This window comes from Corvus hawaiiensis, chromosome 2 (genome assembly GCF_020740725.1).
Source record: "Corvus hawaiiensis isolate bCorHaw1 chromosome 2, bCorHaw1.pri.cur, whole genome shotgun sequence".
NCBI lineage: Eukaryota > Metazoa > Chordata > Aves > Passeriformes > Corvidae > Corvus > Corvus hawaiiensis.
In genome coordinates this window covers 121,586,188-121,613,154 of record NC_063214.1, presented here as the reverse complement: position 1 = coordinate 121,613,154, position 26,967 = coordinate 121,586,188, and the positions used below count along the sequence as shown (strand labels likewise).

Sequence of the window (26,967 nt, the reverse complement as noted above, 5' to 3'; positions counted from 1 at the left end):
TGACCCAGGTCACCGGCTCAGCCATGGCATGTCCTGGAACTCATTCCTTTCCTTGTCTTTTTCCCCAAAACCTTCTTATGTGGGTGAAAGCTGGAGAAAGACTCCCAGACACTGAACAAGGAACAACACCCTGGGCAAGGCCACGAGATATCCCAAACCCCCACGAGATGTCCCAAACCCCCACGAGATGTCCCAAACCCCACAAGATATCCCAAACCCCACGAGATGTCCCAAATCCCCCATGAGATACCCCAAACCTCCACGAGATGTCCCAAACCCCCACGAGATATCCCAAACCCCCACGAGATGTCCAAACCCCCATGAGATATCCCAACCCCCACGAGATGTCCCAAACCCTCACGAGATGTCCCAAACCCCACGAGATGTCCCAAATCCCCATGAGTTATCCCAAACTCCCACAAGATGTCCCAAAACCCCCATGAGATGTCCCAAATCTCCGTGGTGGAATCCATGATGACTTTCCATATATTAAATGGGATTTTCAGCACAGCTGGGAGGATTTTGGTGAAAACAGAGCAACCACAGGTTGTGCTTATCTCCAATCATTTCCCACCCCCCAAACCTCACACGTGGGGGCCTTTTTTACAGGATTTTGTGGCTGTCAGCCCCATGGAAACGGGATCTTTTGAGCAGGGATAATTCCAACTGGAAACTCAGACGGATTCTATGACAGCTCCACATCCCTGTGTAGGGTCCCTTCTCTCTAAACGGTTCTCCCCTGCCAAAATCCGTGTACTGTGTTCAGGGAAGGAAAATGAAACCTTCCAGGTGGTTGGGATTTCTATTTCCAGGCACAAACCCAAGGAAAAGCCCACACCGGACACGCCGACATCTCTCTGAGAGATGTGGGGGTAATCAGAGCAGCCCTAGCTGGGCTGGAAGGGAGGAGGGTGGTGGGGAAAGGGAAGAGAGAGGTCAGAAAAGGCACCCAGGAAGTTCCACTTCGGTGTGGAGCTCTGGAACCATCCTGGCTTGGAAAGCAGCTCCAGGATTTGAAGATTCCCTTCCCAGAGTGTGAGGCAGCACAAAGGACAAGGCTTTGGAGCATCCTCCATGGGCTCAGTTCTTGCCCTGATCTCCAGGAGGGTTGCATGGGACATTCCTGAAATCACAATCAGGTGTGGGGTACTTCTATATCCTCCGTTCCCTTTGGAATTTCATTTGGATGACCAGCAAATTCCAGCCAAATCTGCTCCAGAAAATACAAATAAACCAAAGGTACAGGAAATTTACTTCATGTTTAAATGGGGTTTTTTGGGTGGGTTTTTTTTTTTTTATTCTTTTCATTAAAGATGGAGCCTCTGGGTTCATTGTGGGAAATTTTTTTTCCCTTCTTCTTATCTGAAATATTTTCCATCGGCTGCCTTGGAAGCTGCTGTGTTCCTATGGATGTTTGTGGTGTTGGCACAGGGTGCAGGGAGACATCAACCATGGCACCGAAGCTTTCCTGCAAAGCAGCATTTTTGTGGCTGGGGGAGTTTATTGCTTGGGAGGGGTGACTCAGGGGGAGCTGTGGAGACTGAGATCCGTGAAAAATAGGGAAAGCAAATAATTTTCCCACTCACCATTGCCCAGAATTGACAAGGAGCTGCTCCAGGGGGAAGGGGGGACCCTGAAGGACACGCAGGGAGCCCAGACCCTGCTGGGACTGCCAGGAAACAAATCCACAGCTGGGAGAGCAAGGAGCCAACTCGTTCCTCATCTCCCTGATCCAGCAGTTTGTGTCTTCTCCCAGAGGGAGCACTGCCCAGGCTCCCCAAGGAACGGGCACATTCCCGAGGCTGCCAGAGCTCCAGGACAGCGCTGCCAGGGATGCCCAGGGTGGAATTGTTGGGGGATCTGCTCATGGACAGGAGTTGGACTGGATGATCCCAGTGGGTCCCTTCCCATTCAGGATATTCCAGGATTCTTTGATCATTCCTAAAACTTTGGCAGGACTGGATTCAGGTGCCTCAAGCCATTCACACCAACAGCTTCTCCACTTCCCACATGGAATAATTTGGGATGGAAGGGACCTTAAAGCCCATCCAGTGCCACCCCCGCCATGGCAGGGACACCTTCCACTGTCCCAGGCTGCTCCAAGCCCCATCCCAGCTGCCCTTGGACACTTCCAGAGATGAGGCCTGGAAGAAACTTTCCTCCTTGTCCCATGTGGGCTCTCCATTGATTTGGGAATAATCCCCTTCTGCCTGCTGTTGGAAATCCTCAGGAGCTCGAGCCAGGATAACAACCCAGGATGTTTCATTTCAATTATGATGTGCCCAAACAAGTGGGTGAAGCCTTGCAGTGGCAGCTCAGTTCCATCAGCCTCCCAGGGAATAAGGTTTTTCCAGCTTTAGGGTAAAACACTCTGCTTTTGGAATTCCCTGGATGCAACCCCACTGTGATTCTCCTGTAATTCCCACTCCTGCACATCCCCAGATCTCTCTCTCTCCACGCACAGAGCCGAGGCAGGAGCTGTGCCTTTGAAGTGACTCTTACAGGACATTACAAATCCCCTGGAAATCTGCCAGAAACACCGCTTTCGTTTGAAATGTTTCAGTTTTTGACTCAAGAGCTTGTCTGCAGTCCTGGAAACACCATTAGGGGTCTGTGTGACTCAATTTATGACTCAGGAAACTGCTTCTGTCTCTCCAAGCAGCACATTTTGAGTTCCAGACTTCAGTCAAATTGAAGGCACAGCAAACCAAATTCCCCCCACCCCCCCGAGTAATTTCATTTGCCTGCACATCTGAAAAAAACCCCAAACAACCCCAAAAAGGAAGAAAATAAAATAAATCCCCACTTTTATAATGAATGCCCACTGGACATCGAGGTGATGGGGTTGTCTTGGTTCTAAAATGCAGTTTCTGCTTGGCTAAAATGGGCTTTTGGACATTGGATGATTTATTATTTCAGTTTACATGGCCACAGAGCCGAGCTGCAGCCGCGTCCTCAGAGCTCCTGCCTCGAGGGAAGTCCCCTTGGAATGGAGCTACTGCACCACCTCAGCACCCTGAGCTGTAAATCCTTCCCCAGGCAACACAGAAAACTCCCCCTGCTTCCAGAACTCTCTCATTCTACAGCCTCCACTCCATAAAACACCTGGAAAGATCAGGGGTTTTAGGATTATTTTGGGATTCTTTCAGCAAGTTCCTCTCCCTCCCCTTGAACCACACTGAACACAACTCGGGAGCTTTCATTTTCCCGTTTCTACCAAAGTCCCACAAGCTCGTGGCACAGAAATTTCCTCTCAAACTGGAGATGTCCAGAGTTAAATCCTGATTTTCCTGCCTGTTCCTGCCCTGAGACTCTCCCCAGGCACCAGGATGACCTTTTCTTCCCACAAGTCCTGGGTGGTTTCTCATGCTCTGTGCTCTCCTTGGCCAATTCTATGTTCTTGCAAAAAAAAAAAAGGGAAATAAACAAACCCCAGTTTGTTCAGCCAGTGATTGAGGAGGAGTCCAGAAAACCCCATCAATTCTAGGATTTGACTCTCCTGGAGCCCCTTTAGGCACAGGAAGGGGCTCTGAGGTCTCCCTGATCCTTCCCTTTTCCAGGCTGAACTCCCCCAGCTCTTCCAGAGGAGAAAACCAGGCCTGAGAGTTTCATTTCAGCTGTGTAAGTGCTTTCCACACCACGTCACAGCAACATCTAAATCCAATTTCTGCCTCCAAATTCTCCTGTGTTACCTGTAAAATGAAATTCTCTGTGGCCTCTTGAAAACCTTGAGCGGCAAAGCCACTGCCTGAGGTCATCTCAGCCTGATCCCACCGCTTCCCACCCCGTTTGCAGGAAACTTCCCCGAAAACCTGCTTTAGAACCAGCTCTAAGCAAGATTTCCTCTCCTCCTTTCACTTCGGGCACTTTCTTTTTCATTTCATTCCCAGCACAAATCTGCCAGGTCCAGAAATACAGGAAGAGAAACTCCTTCCTTTCCCCTACCCCGGGCTGAAATATTTTAGGAAAAGTGACTTAAGACTAAACTTGTTCCATGATTTAAGCAGAATGCAGAGTTTAGGGAAGGGTTTGGGATGTTTGTGGGAGGATGGGGTGATGCTGTGGTTGGAATGAGGAGGAAGGAGAAGCCAATGAAAGCCAGGAGGTCGATGCACACCTCAGGTCTGGAGCTGCTTCCCTAAAGGAAAAGAAACCCTTGGAAGCAGAGGAAATGAGGCTGTGGTAGGGAAAGCCGTGGCTTTGCTCCGTGTTATTTAGGATCATGTTGGAGAGGGTAAGAGAAGCTTTTGCTGAGTTTCCAACACTTGGTCACAGCTCTCAGCAGCCCGGGAATGCTCCTCACACCCAAGGAATGCACCTGTGTTAGGAAAAGCTGTCCCACTTTCCAGCAGGAAAGCTGACCCCAGCCCCGCCAGCTCCTCTGGCTGCTTCCCTGCTCCAACAACATCTCCTGTCTGGAACAGGCGTCCCACTTTCCAGCAGGAAAGCTGACCCCAGCCCCGCCAGCTCCTCTGCTGCTTCCCTGCTCCAACAACATCTCCTGTCTGGAACAGGCGTCACGGGATCAGACCCAGGGGAACGAAATCCAACTGAACACGTGGAAAATTCTGCTGCCATACAGCTTGTTGGGATGGCAAATCAGGGGAATGATGGAATATCCTGGGTGGGAAGGGGATCCACAAGGATCATGGAATGCTGGCCCTTCACGGACCCCCACCCAATCCCAGCCTGGGCATCCCTGGCAACGCTGCCCAAACGCTCCTGGAGCTCTGGCAGCCTCGGGGCCGTGCCCATTCCCTGGGGAGCCTGGGCAGTGCCCAGCAGCCTCTGGGGGAAGAACCTTTCCCTAAAATCCAACCTAACCCTGCCCTGGCCCAGCTCCAGCCGCTCCCTGGCTGCTGTCAGGTCCCAGGGAGCAGAGATCGGAGCTGGCCGTCGGGAGGAGCTGCAGCCCCTGAGGAGTCACCCCTCAGCCTCCTCTTCTCCAGCTGGACATTCCAAGCGCCCTCAGCTGCTCCCTCCTCCCCTCCAGGCTCTGCCCCATCTTTTTGTCCCTCCTTTGGATGTTCTCCAATCATTTATTTTTTTTTACTCTGCTGCCAGAACTTCCCCAGGACTGGAGCTGAGGACAATCCCTCCCTTGCCCAGCTGGAAATCCCATCCTTTTCCCAGGATGTGCTCTCCCTGTCTCCCAAGGGAAGTGCTGGAAGCAGCAGAGCCTGACTCATTTAGAACTGCCCGGGACAAAGGGATCAGGAAGGCAGAGTAGGAAACTCTCCCGCCTTGGCAGCAGCAGAGCTTGGATCCCTGCACACCATCCAAGTGCTGAGTTTCCAAATCTTTATGAAAACATGATGAGGCCAAGAGAAAACCATCCACTCTGGGCTTTTCCAAACACAGCAACTTGCTAATTAGCAAGGATTTTGTTTTGTTTCTGGCTACCCTTGCATGTGCAGAGCGCTGCCCACAACCTCAGCTGCTGACTGGAAAACCAAACGGAGACACAAGTGGGAATTACCGAGTGTGCTCTGAACTCCTGGCGGGGCAGGAGTCATCCAGCCTTTGAGTCAGGCTTTGCAAAAAAGGATTTCTTGGGTTTTGAAGAGGAGTTTTCAGCCCTGGACTCCCGAGGATGGAGCCTGGATCATCCCCTGCTCTGCCAGCAGCACCTGGGCCTGGTAGTGCTTTGTGTGGCTGAAAATAGGATGGAAAATTTGGGATCCAGTTAGAGAGAGGCAAAGCTTTATTTCATTCTATTTTTTACTTTGATGGAAAGAAATGGAACAGCTTGCCCAGAGAGGTTGTGGATTTCCCTGGATCCCTGACAGTGTCCCAGGCCAGGCTGGACACTGGGGGCTTGGAGCAGCCTGGGGACAGTGGAAGGTGTCCCTGCCATGGCAGGGGTGAGAATGGGATGAGCTTTAAGGTCACTTCCAAGCCAAACCATTCTGGGATTCCATGATTTTATCACATTCTTTTAGGCTCATCAGTCCTCAGCTCCAAACCCTAAATCCTCATTTCCTAACCCTAGCTCAAAGCATCCCAGAGGAAAGGAGTCAATAATTCCCTCACACAGAAATAAGGGGACCATTGGCTGTTTTTCCTCCTGCTCCAAAATCCCACCTCCAGAGCTCTCCCAGAGCTCCTTTCCCACAGATCCAGCAGATCCTTGAATCCCTGCTCCTCCTGGATTCCAGCTTTCCCTGAGCATCCCCTTGGAAACTCAGCACAGCCTGACTCCATCTACCCCAGTACCAGCTCCTGACAAAGTAATTCCATAATTAGTTACACAAATGAACGGCCTCCACTGATTAGGGCACCATTAATTAAAGGGTTTGAACAGGACAGGCTGAGGGGGCAGGATGAAATTTCACTGTTGCAGGACATCAAAAAGACCTGGACCAGAAAAAGCAGCTGCTGATCCAAGAAAATATCAGTGTCCTGAGGGTAATGGAGAGGCAGGTGTGTGGATTTGGAAGGGAAATCGGGTCGTGTGTGTGTTGGATAACAGGGAATTATCATGGGTTTGCTGTTTCCCTAAGGAACCAAGAGGAGTTAAAGGGAAACTTGATCGATGGGGAGGGAAAACAGTGCGGCATCCTGAGCCCTGTGGCATCCCCACAAGGGCCAGCTCCCATCTCTGCTCCTGGGCCAGGGACAGCAGCCAGGTGAGCGGCTGGAGCTGGGCCAGGGCAGGGTTAGGTTGGATTTTAGGGAAAGGTTCTTCCCCCAGAGGCTGCTGGGCACTGCCCAGGCTCCCAGGGAATGGGCACGGCCCCGAGGCTGCCAGAGCTCCAGGAGCGTTTGGACAGCGCTGCCAGGGATGCCCAGGCTGGGATTGCTGGGGGGTCTGTGCAGGGGATCAACACAGCCTGGCCAGGGGAAAAACAATGGGAGGATTTGTACCTGGAGAAGCTGGAGGGAGCCTAAGAAAGACGGAGAGAGACAATTGCCAAGGGCTGGAGGGCCAGGAGCCAGGGAATGGCTTCCCAGTGCCAGAGGGCAGGGCTGGATGGGAGATTGGGCAGGAATTGTTCCCTGGCAGGGTGGGCAGGCCCTGGCACAGGGTGCCCAGAGCAGCTGGGGCTGCCCCTGGATCCCTGGCAGTGCCCAAGGCCAGGCTGGACATTGGGGCTGGGAGCAGCCTGGCACAGTGGGAGGTGTCCCTGCCCATGGATCTACGTGACCTTTAAGGTTCCCTTCCAACCCAAACCATTCCATGATTTCCCAGGGAGACCCTTCCATGTCTTTGGGTGCCTCCCACTTCCATCGTGGTGCTGTCACCCCCCCCAGTCTTTGGCCTCAAACTGAAAAATGTGAAGATTTTTTGCCACCTCTGGCAGCTGCACTTCCACCCCTGGAGAAACCCATGGAATCTTAGCCAGGATTATTCCCATTTAAGCACTGGCCTGAGAGTTCATGCAAAGTGTGAAGTAACAAAACCCAATTTACAGCAAATGAAATATTTAAGAAAGGAGATTTCTCAGCCAAGGGATTTCGTTGCTCCTTGTGGTACTTTTTTACCAAATTTTGATGCTCAGATGAATTTTGATATTCAAAATATGAGCACAGGTAGAAATCCCAGCCACCTTTTTCTCCACTTTATACAGATTATGGTGCTGTGACCCACCTGTGGCCAGAATTATTATTATTTTTTGAGTTACCAGCTGCTCAGCAATGGGAATTCCAGATGGAAATGGTGCCTCTCCTAAAAAATCCAAGGATATTTTCAAAACCCGTTTTCATTGGGATCTTTTAGCAATATTTCCTTGAAACTTTCCTCCTCCTTTTTAAGTACAATTTTTTTTAGTAAAAATTCTCTATTTTTTTCTAACCATACTTTCAGTGCTGGAAATTGTCTGTATCCTCTCCCTGAAGAACAGACTGAATCCAAAGGGATTCCAAATGGTGAAAAATAGGGAAGAGTTCCACAAAACATCTGAAATACGTTGAAGAGGAACATCTGGGCACTCTCAACACCGGCTTAAAAAATGATTTCTATCTTCAAGTTGTTTCCCCTCCCAGCTTTCTCCCATCTGACTACACTCTTGGATTAGTTCTTCATTTATTTTTCCAATTTTGGTCCTTTTTTTATCTCTTTTGCTGTTCCCCCAGATTTCCTTGATTTTGAGGGTCACAGATGGATGAAAACAAAACTGCCCCTGGGACTGGAGTTTTCCAACGTCCTCAGAGTAAAACCCGAGGCAAAAAAAGGGATGAAAAGAAAAGCTAGAACCCTCCCATTGTGGAATTCAGGTGTGTGAGGAAGGAATTTAGGAGAAGAGGAATAATTATTGAGAATTCCATGGAAGATTTAAGGAACATCCCTGCCAGGGTGTGACTTGTTAATTCTCTTCTGAAAAAAAAAAACCCAATTAATAATGATACAGAATAAAAACCCTGAGCAGAGAAATTCAGGATATTTTTTCCCTCATACCCACATTTATTCAAAGCTAAAGAGATTTTAGGATCCTTAAAAACTCCATTTTTTAGGCCATTACCCATTTCTAAGCAGGCTCAAGAGGGAGGTTTTTTCCTAAAGAAATGGATTCCTTTCTTTCCCTTTGGACTGCACAAAAAATCCCAAAGATTCCAAAGAGGATGCAGCCATCCAAGCCCTCTTCAATTTATTTTTGAGGGATAAAAGCATGAAATACATCAAGAAAAATAGACAGAGCTGCTAAAAAATGGAGATAATAGAAAATTAAATAGATATTAAATGTTAAATATTAAATACCAAGTATTAAATATTATATATTTTATATATTACATATATATTATACATTATCTCCTTACATATTATTTATATTCTATACCTATATAAAAACTCCCCATGGAAGTCCTGAGCATCACAGGGGTCCATATTTCCCCCCCAAAAATGAATAATTTCAGTTAAAATCAACTGGGAATGCCCCAAATTTTCCAACTTTTATGGCACAAAAATCCCTTTTCCAAGCCAAGGGAAGCAAATAATCCTTGCTTGTGTTTTCCTTAAGTACCTGCAGGTTTCAGGAAAAGATGTGGGAGCAGATGGAATTTTGGCTGGAGCAGTCATGGTTCTGATTCCATGGTAGAAGGGTCTTGATTTTTAAAATAATAATAATAATAATAATAATATTAATTCCAGCCCATTCCTTATCCTCATTTTGTGGCTAAAATCAGAACCAATTTTATTCCAAGCTGGGATCTGGCAAGAATTTTCCCATTAAAACCATCCCCTGCTTTCCTTCCACAGCATTTCCACTGGGATTGGGTGGGCAGGGGGCAGCCTGGGATCCCTCTGGGAGCTGGGCTGGATTCCCTGCCATGGATTCAGAAAGGACCTGGAGCAAGTTGGCACCGAAATGATTAAAAATAATGGGAGATGGGTTCCTAAATCCCTTGGGAACCTCAGGAAATGTGAAATTGGTGCCCCTAATCAGCCAAATATTTTTTATCACTTTCTATCATAGTCAGTTGTTCCTGTTCCATGGAATCATGGAATGGTTTGGGGTGGAAAGATCCTTAAAGCTCATCCCATCCCACCCCTGCCGTGGGCAGGGACACCTCCCACTGTCCCAGGCTGCTCCAAGCCCCAATGTCCAGCCTGGGCCTTGGGCACTGCCAGGGATCCAGGGGCAGCCCCAGCTGCTCTGGGCACCCTGTGCCAGGGCCTGCCCGCCCTCCCAGGGAACAATTCCTGCCCAAGATCCCATCTAAGTTCCCAGTTCAGTGAAATAAACTCCCTGGAAAGGCACACGAGCGACCTGCTCCCTTTTTCCTTCGGAAACCCAAGGATTCCAGGGAGCAGCTGGCTGTAACAGGAGCCCTGCACCTCACACTCCCTTTGGTGCGTGGATCCCAATAAAAAGGGGGATATTGGGTGTCCTTGGGCAGGTGTTACTGGATTAAAAGGGCCGAGTATAAACTCTGATCCGGGTCTTTTCAGCACTAATCAAATAAATATCATTGACTGTGTAATCTTCTCATCTCCTACCAGAGATCTGGGATTGGTTGTTTGGGAATTTTTGCAGATATATTTTATTAAAAAATACATCAGAGTTTTGTTAAAAATAGACCTAATTCCAAAAGCTGAAGGACCTGACAAGAAAGATGGAGAGAGACAATTTCCAAGGCATGGAGGGCCAGGAGCCAGGGAATGGCTTCCCAGTGCCAGAGGGCAGGGCTGGATGGGAGATTGGGCAGGAATTGTTCCCTGGCAGGGTGGGCAGGCCCTGGCACAGGGTGCCCAGAGCAGCTGGGGCTGCCCCTGGATCCCTGGCAGTGCCCAAGGCCAGGCTGGACATTGGGGCTGGGAGCAGCCTGGGACAGTGGGAGGTGTCCCTGCCATGGCACGGGTGGGATGGGATGAGCTTTAAGGTCCCTTCCTTGATTCCATGATAATGCCATTTTTTTGTTCTAAGAAGCTGCAGCATCAGAGAGGTAGAACAACAGAAAATAATCTCCTGATGGAATAAACACACAAACCCCACAGCTTGGCTTTTTTAAAGGTCACTAAATCACATGTTCACAGAAAAGAGTGGGAAAACCTTTTCCTAGAGGCCACAGAGATTTTGTGTTTGTTTGTTTTTAAGTGGGAGCAAAAACATTTGGTTTTACAGCTTCACATCTTTTACGTCTTTTTCTTCTCTTTGCAAACACTGATCCTCCTCTGTACCAGCTGCATCCCAGAATCATCAGGGTGGGAGGAGCCCTTCAGGATCACCCAGTGCCACCCCAGCAGCACCAGCAGCACCCCAAAGCCTGTCCCCAAGGGCCACATCCAGACTCCTCCTGGGTACTCCCAGAGACAGCGACTCCACAACAGCCAACTTATTCTGCTTCCTGACCAGTCCTGTGGGGGAAAAAAGCTCAAATCTCTTATCAAAACTTCCCCTGGTGCATTTTAAGTCCATTTTTTTTCATCCTTTCACTTGAATCATGACATCTCAAAGTCGGTGTCACACTGAGACAGAAGCACAGACCTTTGCCTCACTGCTGGCCCCTGAGCCCAGAAATGCTTCTCGCTCTGTGTCACCAGTTCTGATCTCCTCCAGAAATGCTCTGAGCATGGGTTAGACTCAGCCTAACGAAGAGCTCGGGGACATCAGGCTGGCAGGCGTGGGTGCAAACTCCCGAAACCCCGAACCGTGACGGGTTTGCACTTTTTACCCTTCTGCAACCTCCTCCTTCCCCACTGCCCAGCCCCACAGCGGGGGACAAACCCATGTCCCCTGCGAGCAGGAGAGCTCCTGGCCCTTCTGAGAAACCCAAATAACTGCAAAAAGCTCGGCAGAGCTCGAGGGCGGCGGGGAAAAGGCGCGGGACAGGAAAGAGCGGGGACGGAACTGCTGCAAGAGCAGCGCAGGGCCCTTATCAGCCCCACACAGGGGCTGCGGTTTGCTGCTCTCGCAACCCTCCTGCAACTGTCACTTGTTTTCCAACAAACAGGATGCCCCAAAGAGGCCGACAGCTGGCCCAGGACTCCGGGGAGAGGGGTGTTCGGGGTGCTCTGTGCCAGCGTGGAGCCTCTTGGGGTTTTTCCCGGAGGAAAAGTGGGTGCAGGTGTGTCCCGAGCTCCTTCCTGCAGCCCCTGCTGCTGAGCAAAACAAAAAAGTTGTGGTGGTGCGGCTCGGTTGTGTCACAGGGGGGAAAGGCTGAGCTCCTGTTTTGCTGCCTTTTTATGGTTCCACCCCAAAGGAGTTGTTGAGGAAGGGGTTGTGCTACACTGAAACACCAAGGGAATGCCTCTGGTGTGCCCAGAAAAATTGAGGGTGCTCCATCACTGGAGTTTTTCAAGGCCAGGCTGGGTGGGGCTCGGAGCAGCCTGGGAGAGTGGAAGGTGTCCCTGCTCGTGGCATGGGTAGGAGTGAAAGGGGCTTAAAACCCCTTCCAACCCAAACCATTCCTGGATTTCTTGCAGATTTCCACAATTTCTTTGCTGTGCAGTCCTCCCTTACTGGAGTGAGGGCTGGATTAATGGAAGTACTACCAGAACAGCCAGAGGAGCAACTGGAGGTGTCCAAGGAATTCCTGGACGTGGCACTCGGTGCTCTGGTCTGGGGACAAGGTGGGCATCGGGCACAGCTTGGACCTGATGGTTTCAGAAGTCTTTTCCCACCTCAGGGAGTCTGGGATCCTGTTCTCACAGCCTGTGGATCCTGACACCATTTTCACCCCTCTGCCCCAGATTTTGCAGCTCAAGTTCCTCAAGGAGCACATTCTGTTTCCCAAGGTCACTTGTCCTACAGAGAAACCTGCCCTGCAGACAAGCGAGGCACCAGCCTGGAATTTTACCCAGAAGGGAGATATGGGAAAACCAAAACAAGCCCTGCCCTTGCTCTGATAATTCCCTGGGCAAAGGTTATTCCCTGTCCCAGAGGTGGAGCCTTTTCCAACGGCAGCTTTGGCTTTGCAGCAGAGCTCAGCACCCTGCAAGTGTTTCTGGAACTTCCCAGATCAACACCAGCGAGAGCAGGGGAAAAAAGGAGCTCTGGAATTAAATTTAAAAAAAAAGAAAGAAGTTTTATTGTTCAATTATTTTCTGCAAGAAGCAAAAAAAAAAGAAGAAACGATTTGAAGTGCATGAATAAAGACTCCCTGTCCCACAACAACCTCCTGCTCTGCTGGAGCCTGGCAGGATTTTAGGGAGTCTATCAAGAATATCCTGAGCTGGGAGGGATCCACAAGGTTCAGCAAGTCCAATTTGATAGCCACAAACAGCTCTTGGTATTTTCAAGTCCTCCCACTGCTCAAAAGTGATTGGAAAATCCTTTTTTCCCTGGATTTTCTTTGTGGTTTCTACTTGAACTGGATTGCAGCTGGAGAGGTGCAATATTAGAGCCCTGAAATAATGTGTGGTGCTCAGGAAATTTCTGATTAAAACATCAGCTCGACTCAGTCTGAATTCCGAGGTAAACATGAGATCTTTTGGGAGATAGTTGGGCTCAGAGCTGTAAAACTGAGGTTCTCAGAACTGCTGAACTTCTGATATGATGATTCTTCATCCATGAAGATGAGGAGTATCCTACTCCCAGAGTCATTTAAGCATTTAAGGATGTATTTGACTGTCTTTGGGTGTCATTTGGGCCAAACTGAACTGCAAACTCCTCTCTCGGGCTGCTTTTGTGGAGGCAGAGCTTGTGTGATCTCGCCTGGTTTTCTCTGGCCCTCCCCCAGCTCTTGTGGTTTGTGGGCCAACTTTACTAAAGTTGATAGAGCAGAAGTGGGCTGAAGTTCCTTTAGCTTCCATGAAACGTGGCTGAGAGGCTCTGTCAGAGCTCCCAGCCGAAGGGAGCTGCTGGGAGGTTTTAGATTCCTCAAGAAAGGGAAAAACCTTCCATCAGATTAAATCCTTGTCGGATTTTAGAGACCTCAGGCACAAAGCACATCCATGTCTGCAGGAAATCAGCTTCGCTGGGCCTGCCTAGGACAGCGTCTCCTGGCTTTTTAGTAGCATCAAACCAGACCTGCCTCGAGTTCAGGTGATGCATGAATCAATCTGGAATTTTACCCTCCATGGAGAAGACTTTTAGTGGCTGTGGATGCTTTCAAGGAGAGCTTTTTGTAATTTCCCACTTAAGCAAGGCTTAGCTCGAAAAAGAATGACAGATTCTCATGAGAAGCAAGAGAGATTTTCTCCACACTGCACAGGTTGTGGGGAAGGCCCCCACTAACAGCATTTGGATTTAATGGAATTAATATTCACAGAGTAATTGCCCAGAGTGTTCAAGGGAATCAATCCATCCCCATCCCAAGTGATTCCCCAACACTTCCCTCAGAACATGACCAGGTCAGGGAGGGATCCTGCCCCTGGGGCACCTCTGGGGTGCCGTGCCCAGCTCTGGCTCCTCAGCCCAGCGGGGCCAGGGAGCTCCTGGAGCGGGGCCGGCGGAGGCTGCGCAGCTGAGGAAGGGCCTGGAGCAGCTCCGTGCCCAGCACAGGCTGAGGGAGCCGGGGCTGCTCAGCCTCGAGAGGAGCCCCAGCTGAGAGGGGCCCTCAGCCCTGGCTGTCCCTGGCTGCAGGGAGGGCTCAGGGCAGGGCCCGGGCTCTGCTCCGGGGCCCGGCAGCGGCACCAGAGCCACGGGCAGGGCCTGAGCCCGGCAATTGCCCTGCACAGGAGGCAGAACTGCTGCCCTGGTCTAATTTTGACTTGAAGCAACCCTTTGGCTCAACACCCTCCTCACTTTTTATCTACCACATCACAGCTTGTATCGGAACTCTGACACAAGCTGCCTCCCGAGTTTCACGTCTATTCAAGTGAAAAAAGTAACAACTAAGAAAGCAGTTTAGAAATAATTCTCTTTTTCCTACCATTTTCTCCCTCCCACACCACTTTCGAGCTTTGCATTACCAAAATTAATGTTGATGTCATTGCATTACCAAAATTAACAGGCCCAGGCTCATGCAGGAACCTTCCAGGAGAGCCTGGAAAAAGGAAATTAAGATCCAACAGGAACCTGTTGGTCCAGTGAGATCTGTGCACAGTGTCCTGAAGTTGAGATTTTGGGAAAAAATCTGAAACCTTGGAGATGGGTTCAGAAGTTCTTGACTCAGGATTTCTGTAAACTCAGAAATGAAAGAGCAGGACTGCACAGTAGCTCCAGGAAAAGCCAATCCTTCCATCCCAGAGAGTTTGCGGATTCCCCTGGATCCCTGGCAGTGTCCAAGGCCAGGCTGGATGGGGCTTGGAGCACCCTGGGATAGTGGAAGGTGTCCCTGCCCATGGCAGGGGGTTAAAATGAGATGATCTTTAAAGTCCCTCCCAACCCAACCCAAACCACGATTCCATGATTCCGTGTTTCCATGATCCCTTCCTGACTTTCTGCATCATTTGGACAGGGATAATAAAGTTCCAAGAACCAGGATCAAAGAGAAGAATTCCAGGTGCCAGGCACAGAACCAGGATTTCTTTGGGCCACCTGTATCCATCTGATCCCAACCAAAATGGGCAGACACCAGTGAGGGAAAGGACAGTAATTTAATAACCCAGTAGGACGAACAATGGGGGATTTACTTCAAACACTGAGCTTCCCAAAAAAAAGAAACCCTGGAAAAATGCCAGAGGATTATTCTGGGAGCACAACCTGGAGGAGTTTTCTCTATTCCTTTATTTTAACTCACAGGCAAAGGCAGCTCCAAACACCTGTGCCTCAAATATCAGCAGCTGGGCCTCAGGTTTCCATCACCCAACCATTCCCTGAAATCCTGGCAGCTCCAGCTGGTTGGGAATATGCCCCATTCCAGCTGGAAAATGCAGCACCCAGTGGAAACAGAGGTCAGCAGAGGAAAAGTGGCTTTGCTATTCAAGGGCTGAATCAGACACGCAATGAAATCTTCTTCCCCTTCCTGACCCTCTTTTCTGCACTGAATTCTGGTAAAAAAAAAACCCATTTAAAATGGATTTCCTTTTTGTCAGTCAAATCTTTAATCCACTCGGTTATTTTAGTTTTTGCCTTCATTTTATGGCAACTCAAAGCACGTTGCTCTCCAGCTGCAGAAATGCAAACCAGCAGCAAAATCTGCAGCCTCAGTCATGCACTAGAAATGTTTGGGGGAATTTGTTGGTGGCGAGTGTTGCAAAGAGCAGCATTTCCTCCAAACCTCAATCACAAGGTGATTTGTTTTCTCACCGAAGAAAAAGCAGCGAGGGAAACTTTGCTGCAGGTAATTGCATCCTAAAATGGGACAGCTCATGTTTGTCTATAGGGTATTTATTTAATTTCTCATTCTTCTTTGAACTGCAGTGTCAAATAAGAAAGGCCTTAATTTTCTGCAGATAAAAAAACCCCAAACATTAAAAAATCCAGCAATGCCTTGAAATATTCAAGTTCTTCACCTTAACAAGTGAGGGACTTCAGCCAGAAAACAAGTGAAGGAATAGGGAAAAGATTTTCCTTGGAAATGAGTTGAAATCCAATCACAAATTTCTGTTAAATCAAGTTTTGGGGTTTTGTTTTTTGACCAGAACCTCTGTGTGAGGAATTTCTATAAACCTGAAGTTTCCAAGGTTGACTTCATGCCCAGCCTGGTCCCACACCTGATCCCCTCAGACACTGGGATCTGGAGCATCTCCTCATCCCTCTGCCTGGAATGGGCTTCTCCAAAGGCTGAAAAGGAGCTGAGACAGATGAAAACCCTCCAACTGCTTCTGTTTAAGAAGTGCTTTTGAACTCCAGCTGGGGTGGTTTAGTCAAAGCAGGAACACTCCAAAAGCCTCAGGAGCTGCTTTTCCTTCTCTATGAGGGTTTGGGGATGTGCCCAAAACTCGGAGTTGTCACAGGGGGGAAGGACTGGGAGGGGGCTCCTGGAAAAAGGAGCCAACCCAGCAGAGGGCAGCTGGAATTGGGATCTCTGGTTCACACAGGGGCATTTTTTATTCGGTACATCCTCAGAATGGGGCAAAACAGGGAACAAGGGCCATGAATGAACCTGGTAGAGCAAATTTAGAGGAGGCACCAGGATGAGCAGAGGGATGGAGCAGCTCTGCTGGGAGGAAAGGCTGCGAGAGCTGGGATTGTTCAGCCTGGAGAGGAGAAGCTTTGGGCTGAGCTCAGTGTGGCCTTGCAGGGCCTGAAGGAGCTGCAGGAAAGCTGGAGAGAGACAATTCCCAAGGCATGGAGGGCCAGGAGCCAGGGAATGGCTTCCCAGTGCCAGAGGGCAGGGCTGGATGGGAGATTGGGCAGGAATTGTTCCCTGGCAGGGTGGGCAGGCCCTGGCACAGGGTGCCCAGAGCAGCTGGGGCTGCCCCTGGATCCCTGGCAGTGCCCAAGGCCAGGCTGGACATTGGGGCTTGGAGCAGCCTGGGACAGTGGGAGGTGTCCCTGCCATGGCAGGGGTGGGATGAGAAGATTTTTAAGGTCTCTTCCAACCCAAACCATTCCATGATTCTGTGATGCTGCTCCAAAGCAAAAAGCAGATGTCAACATGAACTGCTGACCTGGGCCATCACCTTTTCCTGCAGGACAAGAGTCATCCCAGGTCTCACCCAAAGCCCAAAGCCATCAGCCAGGTCTTTCCAGTGGTTTCCTGGACTCTTGGATCAGATTCCATGTACACAAAATACTGGGTTGCTTTAATTGCCCCAGTAAAATGTGACCCTAAATCATCTTCCCTTGCCTAGAAATCATTTTAATGACACAAATTCACCCCACAGGGGAACCCTAAATCCCTCTTCATGTCAGTAATGTCTTGTTATCCCAAATGGGATCATAGAACCATGGAATATCCTGAGTGGGAAGGGACCCACAGGGATCATGGAATCCAACTCCAGGCCCTGCACAGACCCCCCACCAATCCCAGCCTGGGCATCCCTGGCAGCGCTGTCCAAACGCTCCTGGAGCTCTGGCAGCCTCGGGGCCATGCCCATTCCCTGGGGAACTGCTGCCAAAAATGACTATTTCCACTGCAATCCCTGTTAGAGGAAAAGAAAACCACCCCAGCATTAAAAGTCCTGATCGTTACTCTAAAATTTTAATGGTTCATCACCTTTAAACCCCAAAAGTTTATCCTGTCTCTGGTTTTTAACCTTGAAACCCGTTCACATTTAGTTTCCAGGCACACTTCATATGAAACCCTGCTTCATTTAGAAAATCCAATCATCTCCTCCAGTGCAGCAGGGGACAGCCAGAAGAAGTTCATGTTCCCATGTGAGACCTGACTCTTGGTTTCAATGTGTAAAGCTGTGAAAAATGTGTGGGTGTTCAGCCCCATCCATTATCACTCCTACAGGTGTGATCAAGAGAGAACTGGTGCAGACTGAGGGGTCTCATTCCTCTCCGAAGCAGCCAAAAAGGATAGAAAATGGCAACGAAATTTCTTGCAAAGGGTTTGGAACAATGAAAGCACCACATATTGCAGCAAGTGATGCAGCAACACTCACAGACACAGACTCAGGATGGTTTGGGTTGGAAGGGACTTTAAAAATCATCTTACTCCAACCTCTGCCATGGGCAGGGACACTTTCCACTACGTGAGGTGGCTCCAAGCCCTGTCCAAGCTGCCCTTGGACACTTGCAGGGATGGGACAGCCACAGCAGCTCTGGGAATTTCATTCCAGGGCATCCCCACCCTCACAGAGAAGATTTTCTCCCTGAAATTTAATCTAAACCTCTCTCTTTCAGTTTAAAACCTTGTTACTGAAGTCTTAACTTGAGTGTATCTTCCAGATATGAATTCTGTTCCACCTGACTCATAGAAACCCCAGAGCTCATTTACATGGAGGTCCTGAAAACCAGAAGTGTTTTACAGAAGTCTGATATTATCTGGTAACTGAATTCTAAAATACAAAGCCCTTCCCATGAAGTGGGTGCAGCCCTGCTCTCAGATCCGCGGCCTCTCTGGGTGATGTGCATTGGAGTCTCCCCTGGTCTTTCACAAAATCCCAGAATCATCAAGAAGGACCTCCAGGATCACCCAGTGCCACCCCAGCAGCACCAGCAGCACCCCAAAGCCTGTCCCCAAGGGCCACATCCAGACTCCTCCTGAGCACTCCCAGAGACAGTGACTCCAGCACTCCCTGGGCAGCTCATCCCAAGGCCTCACCACTCTGGCAGGGAAAAATTGTTTCCAATCTCCACCCTGAGCCTCCCCTGGTGCCATTTGAGGCCATTTCCTCTCCTCCTTTCCCTTGGCACACGGCAGCAGAGCCCGACCCCCCCTCACTGCCCCTCCTGGCAGGGACTTGTGGGGAGCAGTGAGGTCCCCCCTGAGCCTCCTCTGCTCCAGCCTGAGCCCCTTTCCCAGCTCCCTCAGCTGCTCCTCCCAGGATGTGTTTTCCAGCCCTTTTTCCCATGTCTGGCCACTCTCCAGTCCCTCAATGTCCTTTTGAAAGTGAGGGGAGGCTCATCCAGCCACCCCTGATGTCAGGATGAGCTGTGGTGGTGACGGAGAGCAGGAGATGAACCCCGAGGCTTTCACAACTGATTTTATACAGCCAGGGCACATTTAAGGTAGCACTGCTCTCCAAACATTCCTCCAGCCACACTCCCCTTTTCTTTGGGGAAAGAAAACATGTCCCAGGACCAATTCTTAGGATAAAATCCTGGATCCCCCCAGACAGGGACAAAGTGGCCATCAACTGGTTAGTCTGGAGCAGAGGAGGCTCAGGGGGGACCTCACTGCTCCCCACAAGTCCCTGCCAGGAGGGGCAGGGAAAGGAGGAGAGGAAATGGCCTCAAATGGCACCAGGGGAGGCTCAGGTTGGAGATTGGAAACAATTTTTCCCTGCCAGAGTGGTGAGGCCTTGGGATGAGCTGCCCAGGGAGTGCTGGAGTCACTGTCTCTGGGAGTGCTCAGGAGGAGTCTGGATGTGGCCCTTGGGGACAGGCTTTGGGGTGCTGCTGGTGGGACTGGGTGATCCTGGAGGGCTCTTCCAACTCTGGTAATTCCACGATTCTGTGACTCTGTGAAATGCAGGCTCTGCTGAATGCCATAAAACCACATAGAAAAGGAACTTAGGAGAGCTGCAGGCGGTGCTGGGGCTTTGAAGGTCTGAGACATTTGTCAGAAGGGACACACACGCTCAGCCCCACGCCCTGCTTCACCCTGAACCTGCCAGGGATTTCCCAAACACTCCTTTCTCTTTTAAACACCACAAAAGGCCACTGGAAGGGCTGGGTCAGAGCTTCTGAGCTGCTGATTTGATGAGGGTGGCAGGGCTTGCCCTAAGTACAGCAGCTTGAAATGTTTATAGCAAATCACATAAAACCTGACAGGTTTCAGGTTTCCTTCCAGTGCATTCACAGAAAGATTTGTAAGACATAAACCTTTCAGCCTGCAGACAAAACCCAACCTAAATGCAGCTTCTGGGCTTTCAAAATCACGGCTTCAGTATGAAAGCAGGTGACAGAAAATATCCTGCAAGACAAAATATTCATGAGGCAAAAGAAAAAACCCCAAGCCTGTCTTGGATTGCTTTGGGGTTCACTGGAACCAGAAACTCAAAACAAAAACTTCAGGTTGGAAAGTAAAATGCCCAGATTGATCAAAGCCAGAGAAAATGTTCTCACAGATCTTCACAAAGTGAAAATGCCCAGTTTGACAGTTTCACTTGCAGGCAGAAGTGGGGAATCCTCCAGACAACATCAAGGATGAATTGGAAACTCTCCCAGGTGGCAGCTCCTCTCTGTCTCTCCCTGCTTCACACTCAGTCCTTCTATGCCCTTTTCTTCTTCTATTCCAATGGTTTGAATAAATTTGATGTTGATGTTTTGGACTAAAACATTTCATTTTACTGGACTAAACCATTTAGTTTTGTTCTTAAATTTAAGCTGGCTGTAAAGCCAGACTTTGGCTGGGATCTCAGTGAAAAAAAAGTCATTTATTTTGGAAATTGCATTGGGAACCTGCACAATTCCTATTCTTTCCACTGGCAGGAGCGACATGCCTTGATTTCAGTATCCCTGAGGACATTCTGGTGTGTGCACAGGCTTCACCCACAAACTGCAGCCCTTTGTGGGCTCTCTGATGCTTCAACCACCACCGCTCTTGTCACCTCCACTGGTGCCACCCCACAGAGCTCATTGGCGCCCTTCAGAGAGGAGATATCACTCCACAGCTTGGGAAGCTGACTCAAGTTTATACAAACATTACCCAGCCTCTCCAGAGCAGAGGCAGTGAGGGAGGGCAATGTTTTCTTGTCCTCTCAGCCCAGTGAGTCACCCAGCCCGTGGCCTGGCTCTCTCCATGGCCAATCCCAGATGTCCTGGAGGAAGCCACAAATCATCTGGCAGATGACAGAGCTGCTTACAGGGGGATCTTTCTTCCCCAGCTTCAACAGGGTTTGTGCTCTGAAACAGGGCAGGGAGAGGCAAAGGGAGAACTTAACCCTTCCAAAGCTTTTTTTTTTCCCCCCTAAACCTGGCTGGTATTGATTAAGAAATTGTTGATGATCTTAAAGGGCTTTTCCAACCTAAACAGTTCTATGATGCTCTGTTAGGTATGGACAGATCCAGGTGTTTCTAGGATTCTGCTAAAGCCTTGGATCCAGTGGTGTTTTATGCCAATGAACCTCCCCTGGTGCAATTTAATGCCCACTCTGCCTTTCAGCCTTGTTCTCCATTCCCATTCCTGCCTGGCCCTCTGGGAATCCCTTTGGATGTGCAGCAGAAGCCTCTGGAACCCAGCAGGTACCATTTGCACGTGGCAGGATGTCCCAGTCAGATATTTCTCCTGGTTTTGGGATAACCTACAGAGAAATCTCTTGTTTCTTTAGGATTGTTTCTCCTCGGCTTTCCAAAGCCAGTGTAGCTGTTCCTAAATCCAACAGCAGTAATTTCCTTGCCACTCCTGGTTTAGGTACAGACTCTCCCCTCTCAAATAACAGCATGATTGAGGCACTCATTCTTTATTCCAAAGTCAAATTGCATAAATTACTTTCGTAACTTGCCACCACCACTGGCCTTCACATGCATTTCGAGATAAGCAGCCTGTTCTTTTGGGGTCATGCCTCAGCAGTTGAACTAAATCATGATTATCTCCTGGTCATGAAAAAAAATGCAATTTTTCTGTTTTCTATTTTTACTGCATCCCCTGGCAGTGCGGGGGAGATACTTTCATTTTCCACCAGAGAGCCGCCTCAGAGCTGGAGTTTGTCCCTCATGGTGAAACACCCAACAATCTCTAATTAATGGCCGAGTGATAAAGGGCAAGGGCAAAACAATCTGAGGGATGTGCAGGCCAGACAGAACCTAAATCCTTTTTAGGCTCAGCCCAGCACATCCCTGGGCTGTGTGGCTGCTCAAATGCTCAGTGAAATATTTTGGCGCAGGATAAAATCTCTTGATCTCACCAGAGCAGCGTGTTCAGCTCTGTCAGACTTTTTACTTCCTGCGTTCAGGCCTCGCAACGTTTCTCAAGGCTTTTAAGTGAAAAAAGAGCTCAGGCTGTGTAAATCAGACATTGTGCAAGGTTTTTCTACTTGTAAGCCAAGGTTTTTATGAGCTTTAGTTCAATTTCCTACTCACAAGCTGCAGTCAGTGGTTTATAATGCTGACACAAATTAACTCTTTGGTATGGGGCAGGCAGCCTGAGAAGGCCTGAAAAATTCTCTGCACAGTGACAAGGGAATTTATGGTACTGGAAAAAGAGAATCCCAAACTGGTTTGGGTTGGGAGGGACCTTAAAGCTCATCCCATTCCACCCCTGCCATGGGCAGGGACACCTCCCACTGTGCCAGGCTGCTCCAAGCCCCAATGTCCAGCCTGGCCTTGGGCACTGCCAGGGATGAGGAATCCACAATTCTGGAGGTGATGGGAGGGAGCCCCTGATCACTTCAGCCTCCATTCCCACCCAGCACCAGGGACTTGGGGACTTTTCCAATGCGAATCCCACCACATGGGAAGTCAAAGCCACTCATTTTCAAAGAGACACAAGAGTGCTCAGGGGCAGGGGTCCCTGAATACACACAGGGAGGCCCTTCAGAGCAGGAAGAGCTTCTCCATTAAATCATCAAGAGCCCTTCAGGATCACCCAGTGCCACCCCAGCAGCACCAGCAGCACCCCAAAGCCTGTCCCCAAGGGCCACATCCAGACTCCTCCTGAGCACTCCCAGAGACAGTGACTCCAGCACTCCCTGGGCAGCTCATCCCAAGGCCTCACCACTCTGGCAGGGAAAAATTGTTTCCAATCTCCAACCTGAGCCTCCCCTGGTGCCATTTGAGGCCATTTCCTCTCCTCCTTTCCCTTGGCACACGGCAGCAGAGCCCGACCCCCCCTCACTGCCCCTCCTGGCAGGGACTTGTGGGGAGCAGTGAGGTCCCCCCTGAGCCTCCTCTGCTCCAGCCTGAGCCCCTTTCCCAGCTCCCTCAGCCGCTCCTCCCAGGATGTGTTTTCCAGACCCTTCCCAGCTTCATTGCCCTTCCTTGGACTCACCACACTTTTTTTTGCACTTACAAGGGAAGAATCTCACAATTCCTGGGTGCTCCTTGTCAGTGTAGGACTCAGAAGAAATTCCCCAGTCTATTTTTCCATGCCACAAAAGTGCTGTGCTGGAGTTCATTCCCATTTGATAAGAAACCATCAAAATGTCACACCATGGTCATGATTAATTAATAAAAGTAGATCACAAATGCAAAACCAGGAGTAACCTTCTTTGCATATTGGAAGAATTAGACCTTGCAGCAAAAACGAGGCAAAAGTGCCCACATGGAAAATACTACTCTTGGTGCTATTTTGAGCTCCATAAAAAGATTAGTTCTGTTTTCTTTCATAGGCAAAAATTATTAGGAAATCTTTCAGGACAAGGTAAGAACCTCAAGAAATTATAAAATTAGAAATTATAAAAATTAGCAGGGTGTGTGATGTAATTTTTTAGCCCTCCTTTAAAATCTGCAGGCGCACTCTTTAACACAAGACCCCCAGCAGGCCTCATTTTGATGCCCCATCCCAAAAGGTCTCTTTAGAACGTGCTCAGAATTCAGGAGGTTTCAGCCTGATCCTCATTCCTTTAGCTGGTGGCAGAAGCGAGGAGCTGGTGTGGTGTGATAGAAAAAGGGCCATATCCTTTGTGGTGAACCACACCCCATTAATATGTCAGGGGTTTATGCCTGTCACTGCTCTCGGGGGCTGGAACAATGCTGCTGCTTCCCCACTCCCCTCTTTTTCTCCCAATTTTCACGTAGTAGCAGGCTCAAAAAGAGTTATGGATTTCCTTCTCACAGAGCTGCATGGCCTGATAAAGGGAAATCCACGGAGAAAACGACTCAGTTTTCCTTTTCCCTCACGATTTCGGTTGAGGGAGAAAGTGCAATAAATTTTGGCGGGAAAAACAGAAACGAGGCGCTTTGGGGACATTTCTTTGCAATCCCTGTTGAGAAATAGGGTGAGAACAACCCACCCTAGGGAGGATTATTTTTCTTGCTCCCGAGCCCAAACGTTCCTTTTGCTGCGCCCAGGATTTTGAAACTGCCCGGAGTTCGTTTGAGTGGAGAAAGGAACAAAAAGGGAACTGCTGGAAAACCGTTCCATGTTCACACCCGATGTTCTTTTGCGGTGATGAAACATTTGTTTTACAACTCAACTGAAGTGTTTTACCTGAGGTTTTCTGCAGGAAAAACCTCTTTACCCACGGTTCTGCAGGATCTTGTGCCAGGCACGTGCCAGGATCTGCGCCTGGGCTGCCAGAACTGAATAGAAAATGTTATATAAATATAAAAACAAGGAATGATTCGGGTTGCAAGGGACCTTAAAGGTTGTCCAGTGCCACCCCCTGCCACGGGCAGGGACACCTCCCACTATCCCAGGCTGCTCCAAGCCCCGTCCAGCCTGGCCTGGAACATTCCAGGTGTTCCTAAGGTATCCAGATGACTTCCAGCCTAGCAATGCTTGTAGCCCAGACCCCAAAGAAAATGAAATACTGCTGCTGGAGCAACATTAATGCCAATAATGAGTAGTAAGGACAACAGTAACCCCCATTCTGGGGTGTTGAGCTAAATCTCTTGCTGGATTAGGCAGCTTTAATGAAACTCCTCCTTTTCTGGACAAATCAGCTCTCAGTTTTCAACCAGCTGCTCTCAAATTTTTTGGGTTCCTGCCAAGCACACAACCCCTGCTCCCCATCCCGCTCCGTGGCCTGGCTGTGCTCTGGCACTGCACAAGCACAGCCCCACAAGGTTCACTCTGCTCTTTATCAGACGCACAAAGGTTCCTCAAGAACCCTTCCAGAGCTACAGATTAAACACCAAGCAGTTGCTGAGCTAAAAAATAAATAAATAAATAGAATAATAATAATAATAATAATAATAATAATAATAATAATAATAAAAAGGCTGACGAATGGCAGGAAAATCCTGCTTGTTATTTTAGCAGTATTGCTTCCTTTCCCTGCTCGGGGTGCTGAGCAATGGCAGCACTTGGGCACCTCTTGCTCACCCTTCAGCATCTCCCCCGCCCAGGCAAGAAGGTGCTGGTGACTCACAGGCTGCAGTGCCAGGAAAAAGATGGAGAAAAACTTTGGATATGAGGAGAAGGGGGAAAAAAAAGGAGTTGAACAGCAGAGCCAGGAAGGATTAGAGCAGGCTGCCCTCTGCCTGTGTCCCTCTCGGGGAGCTGTGACCCTCGGGGTGGCAGGAGCTGCTGCCGGTGGTGACACAGCAGCTGGGAGCAGCATTCCGCATTCCCGCTTATTAATGGGAATAAACTCCTGACTCACACCCAGCGCGGCCGGGGAGTCTGGGACTAGAACCAGCTCTGAAGTGCTGCTCTCTGGCCAAGCCCGGGCTGTGACAGGCTCCGTGTCCTTGTCACCCACGTGGGCACAGCCCTGCTGCGGGACAGGCTTGCGTGGCGAGGGGAAAAGTTCAGCTCCAGGAGGGATTTAGGGAGGTAATTCCCAGGAAGCAGAGAAGTTGCCCGTGCCGCTGCCTGGCTGGGCTGCATGAATAAGCCATGACTAAAGCATCAGCTCCACAGGGGGTGATGAGAACATTACAAGAACGTTACAACCTCTTGGTCACTGGTGACAAAACGCAGATTGCTGGGTGAAGCCCTTCCATTCCTCCCGGAGCACTTCCAGGGCTGCAGCTGCTCCTGCAGCCATCAGAGCATCCACAGAGCCTCCGAGTCCATCCCACCGCTCCTTTCCCCGAGCCACGTGAGTTGCGGCAAACTTTAAGCAGGTTCCTAAGCTTTTTTTCTGAGGCTTAAGCCCAGCCTAAATCATGCTCTGCTGCTCCCTCCCTGCACGGCGTGTCGGGTGCTGTTGGCTGTCATTTGTCATGGCAGCAGCTCAAAAAGTCCCCGGAAAAGAGCCAGAAAGGGACTTGTGCTGCCACTCTTGTACCTGCAGTAATTCCCAGGAGTTATCCGAGCCCACTAGGATTTGGAAAGAGCAAATTCACGAGCATGCCATGGTTGTTTGAACAGCTTAAACGAGTCCTTGCTGTAATCTCTTTAACTGATAAGCAACGAGATGATATTTCTGCAAGCTCAGATATCAACTCAAAGAAAACTGAAGTGGAAAAAAACCCCATGTACTACACCAGATCCTCCCCAAACATGCATTTTCTGAACCACGGGAAAACCAAAAATACATTTAGAAATTCTGAATGGCACTTACCTCTCAAGAAGTGCTGGTAAGAAGGAAGTGACTCAAAAATGCTGTTTGAAGCCATTGTTTCCTCTTTAAAACTCACTCTCTCTTCACTGGCAGGGAATTTAGGGTTCCTTCCACCTTGGGGAGTGCAAAATGAAGACTGGTCATTGCCACCACCCTCCTCCCAGCCATCCCGCTCGGCTCCATCCCGGCGCCTCGGGAGCGGATCCTGAGGTACTTTCGCTCAAAGAACTCCGAAATTGTTTCTTAAAAAGAAGGAGGGAAAAAAAAAAAGAGCGGCTTGGTTGTGGTTGATGATGCTTACCAGCCTCCGAAACCCTGTGGTTTGCAGGCACAACGATTCGCCCTCCCTGCTGACCAATATCCCGGACCCGCTCTTGGGTGACTGCCTCCGTACCCAACTTGTGGTTCTGTGGTTGTTTATGAGGCCCAAAGAAGTGTTTCACACAACCCAAATTACAAATTTAACTGTTCCCCTTTCCAGGACCTGCCTCCATTGGTCCTTTGGCATCACATGACTGGGGTGATGTCGACTTTCTGCCTTTTTTTTTTTTAAAGGTTTTTTTTTTAACTTTCTGAAGTCATGCCCTCCCCACTCCACCTGCCCTTCCCGGGGCTCCAGGCAGGGATGGAGTTGCTGAGGGAGGGAAAAAGTGGTGATTCACCAGCCCTGGTGCTCCAAAAGATCTTTGCTGAGTTAGTTCGACTCCTCTTGTTTGGTTGTTTGTGGTTTTTTTGGAGCCCCTGCTTATTTTGATAGCGAGTTCATTGCTGCTTATTCCATAGCAATTCAAGCCTGGGTTTGAGGCTGCTGCAAAGGCAGCAGGATGTGGAGCTCATCCTGGAAAATATTGGGAATCAGCCGGAGGGAAGAAGACCCCTGCCTGCGGAAAGAGCTCTGTAACGGTATTTCTCTTTTCAAGAAAATGGAAAAGCAAAAAGGGGAGATTTAAAAGTTCCCACATTTATTAAAA

General features: G+C 49.4%; 1 protein-coding gene across 3 annotated transcripts in view; it reads right to left on the bottom strand.

Annotated features, from left to right (window-relative positions):
• The window catches only part of RUNX1 (RUNX family transcription factor 1), a 160,878-nt gene extending 134,420 nt beyond the window's left edge, over window positions 1–26,458 (bottom strand). Inside the window, exons 1-2 of one of the 3 annotated variants that reach the window (XM_048291390.1) lie at window positions 26,298–26,458; window positions 25,997–26,110 (exon numbers count right to left, since the gene is read on the bottom strand). In XM_048291390.1, coding sequence (XP_048147347.1) covers window positions 25,997–26,051 — 55 coding nt within the window. In that variant the 5' untranslated portion in view covers window positions 26,052–26,110; window positions 26,298–26,458. The remainder of the gene's footprint in view (window positions 1–25,996; window positions 26,111–26,297) is intronic. The other 2 variants (XM_048291384.1, XM_048291375.1) reach the window with 2 other exon arrangements.
• Between the last annotated feature and the right edge of the window lie 509 nt (window positions 26,459–26,967).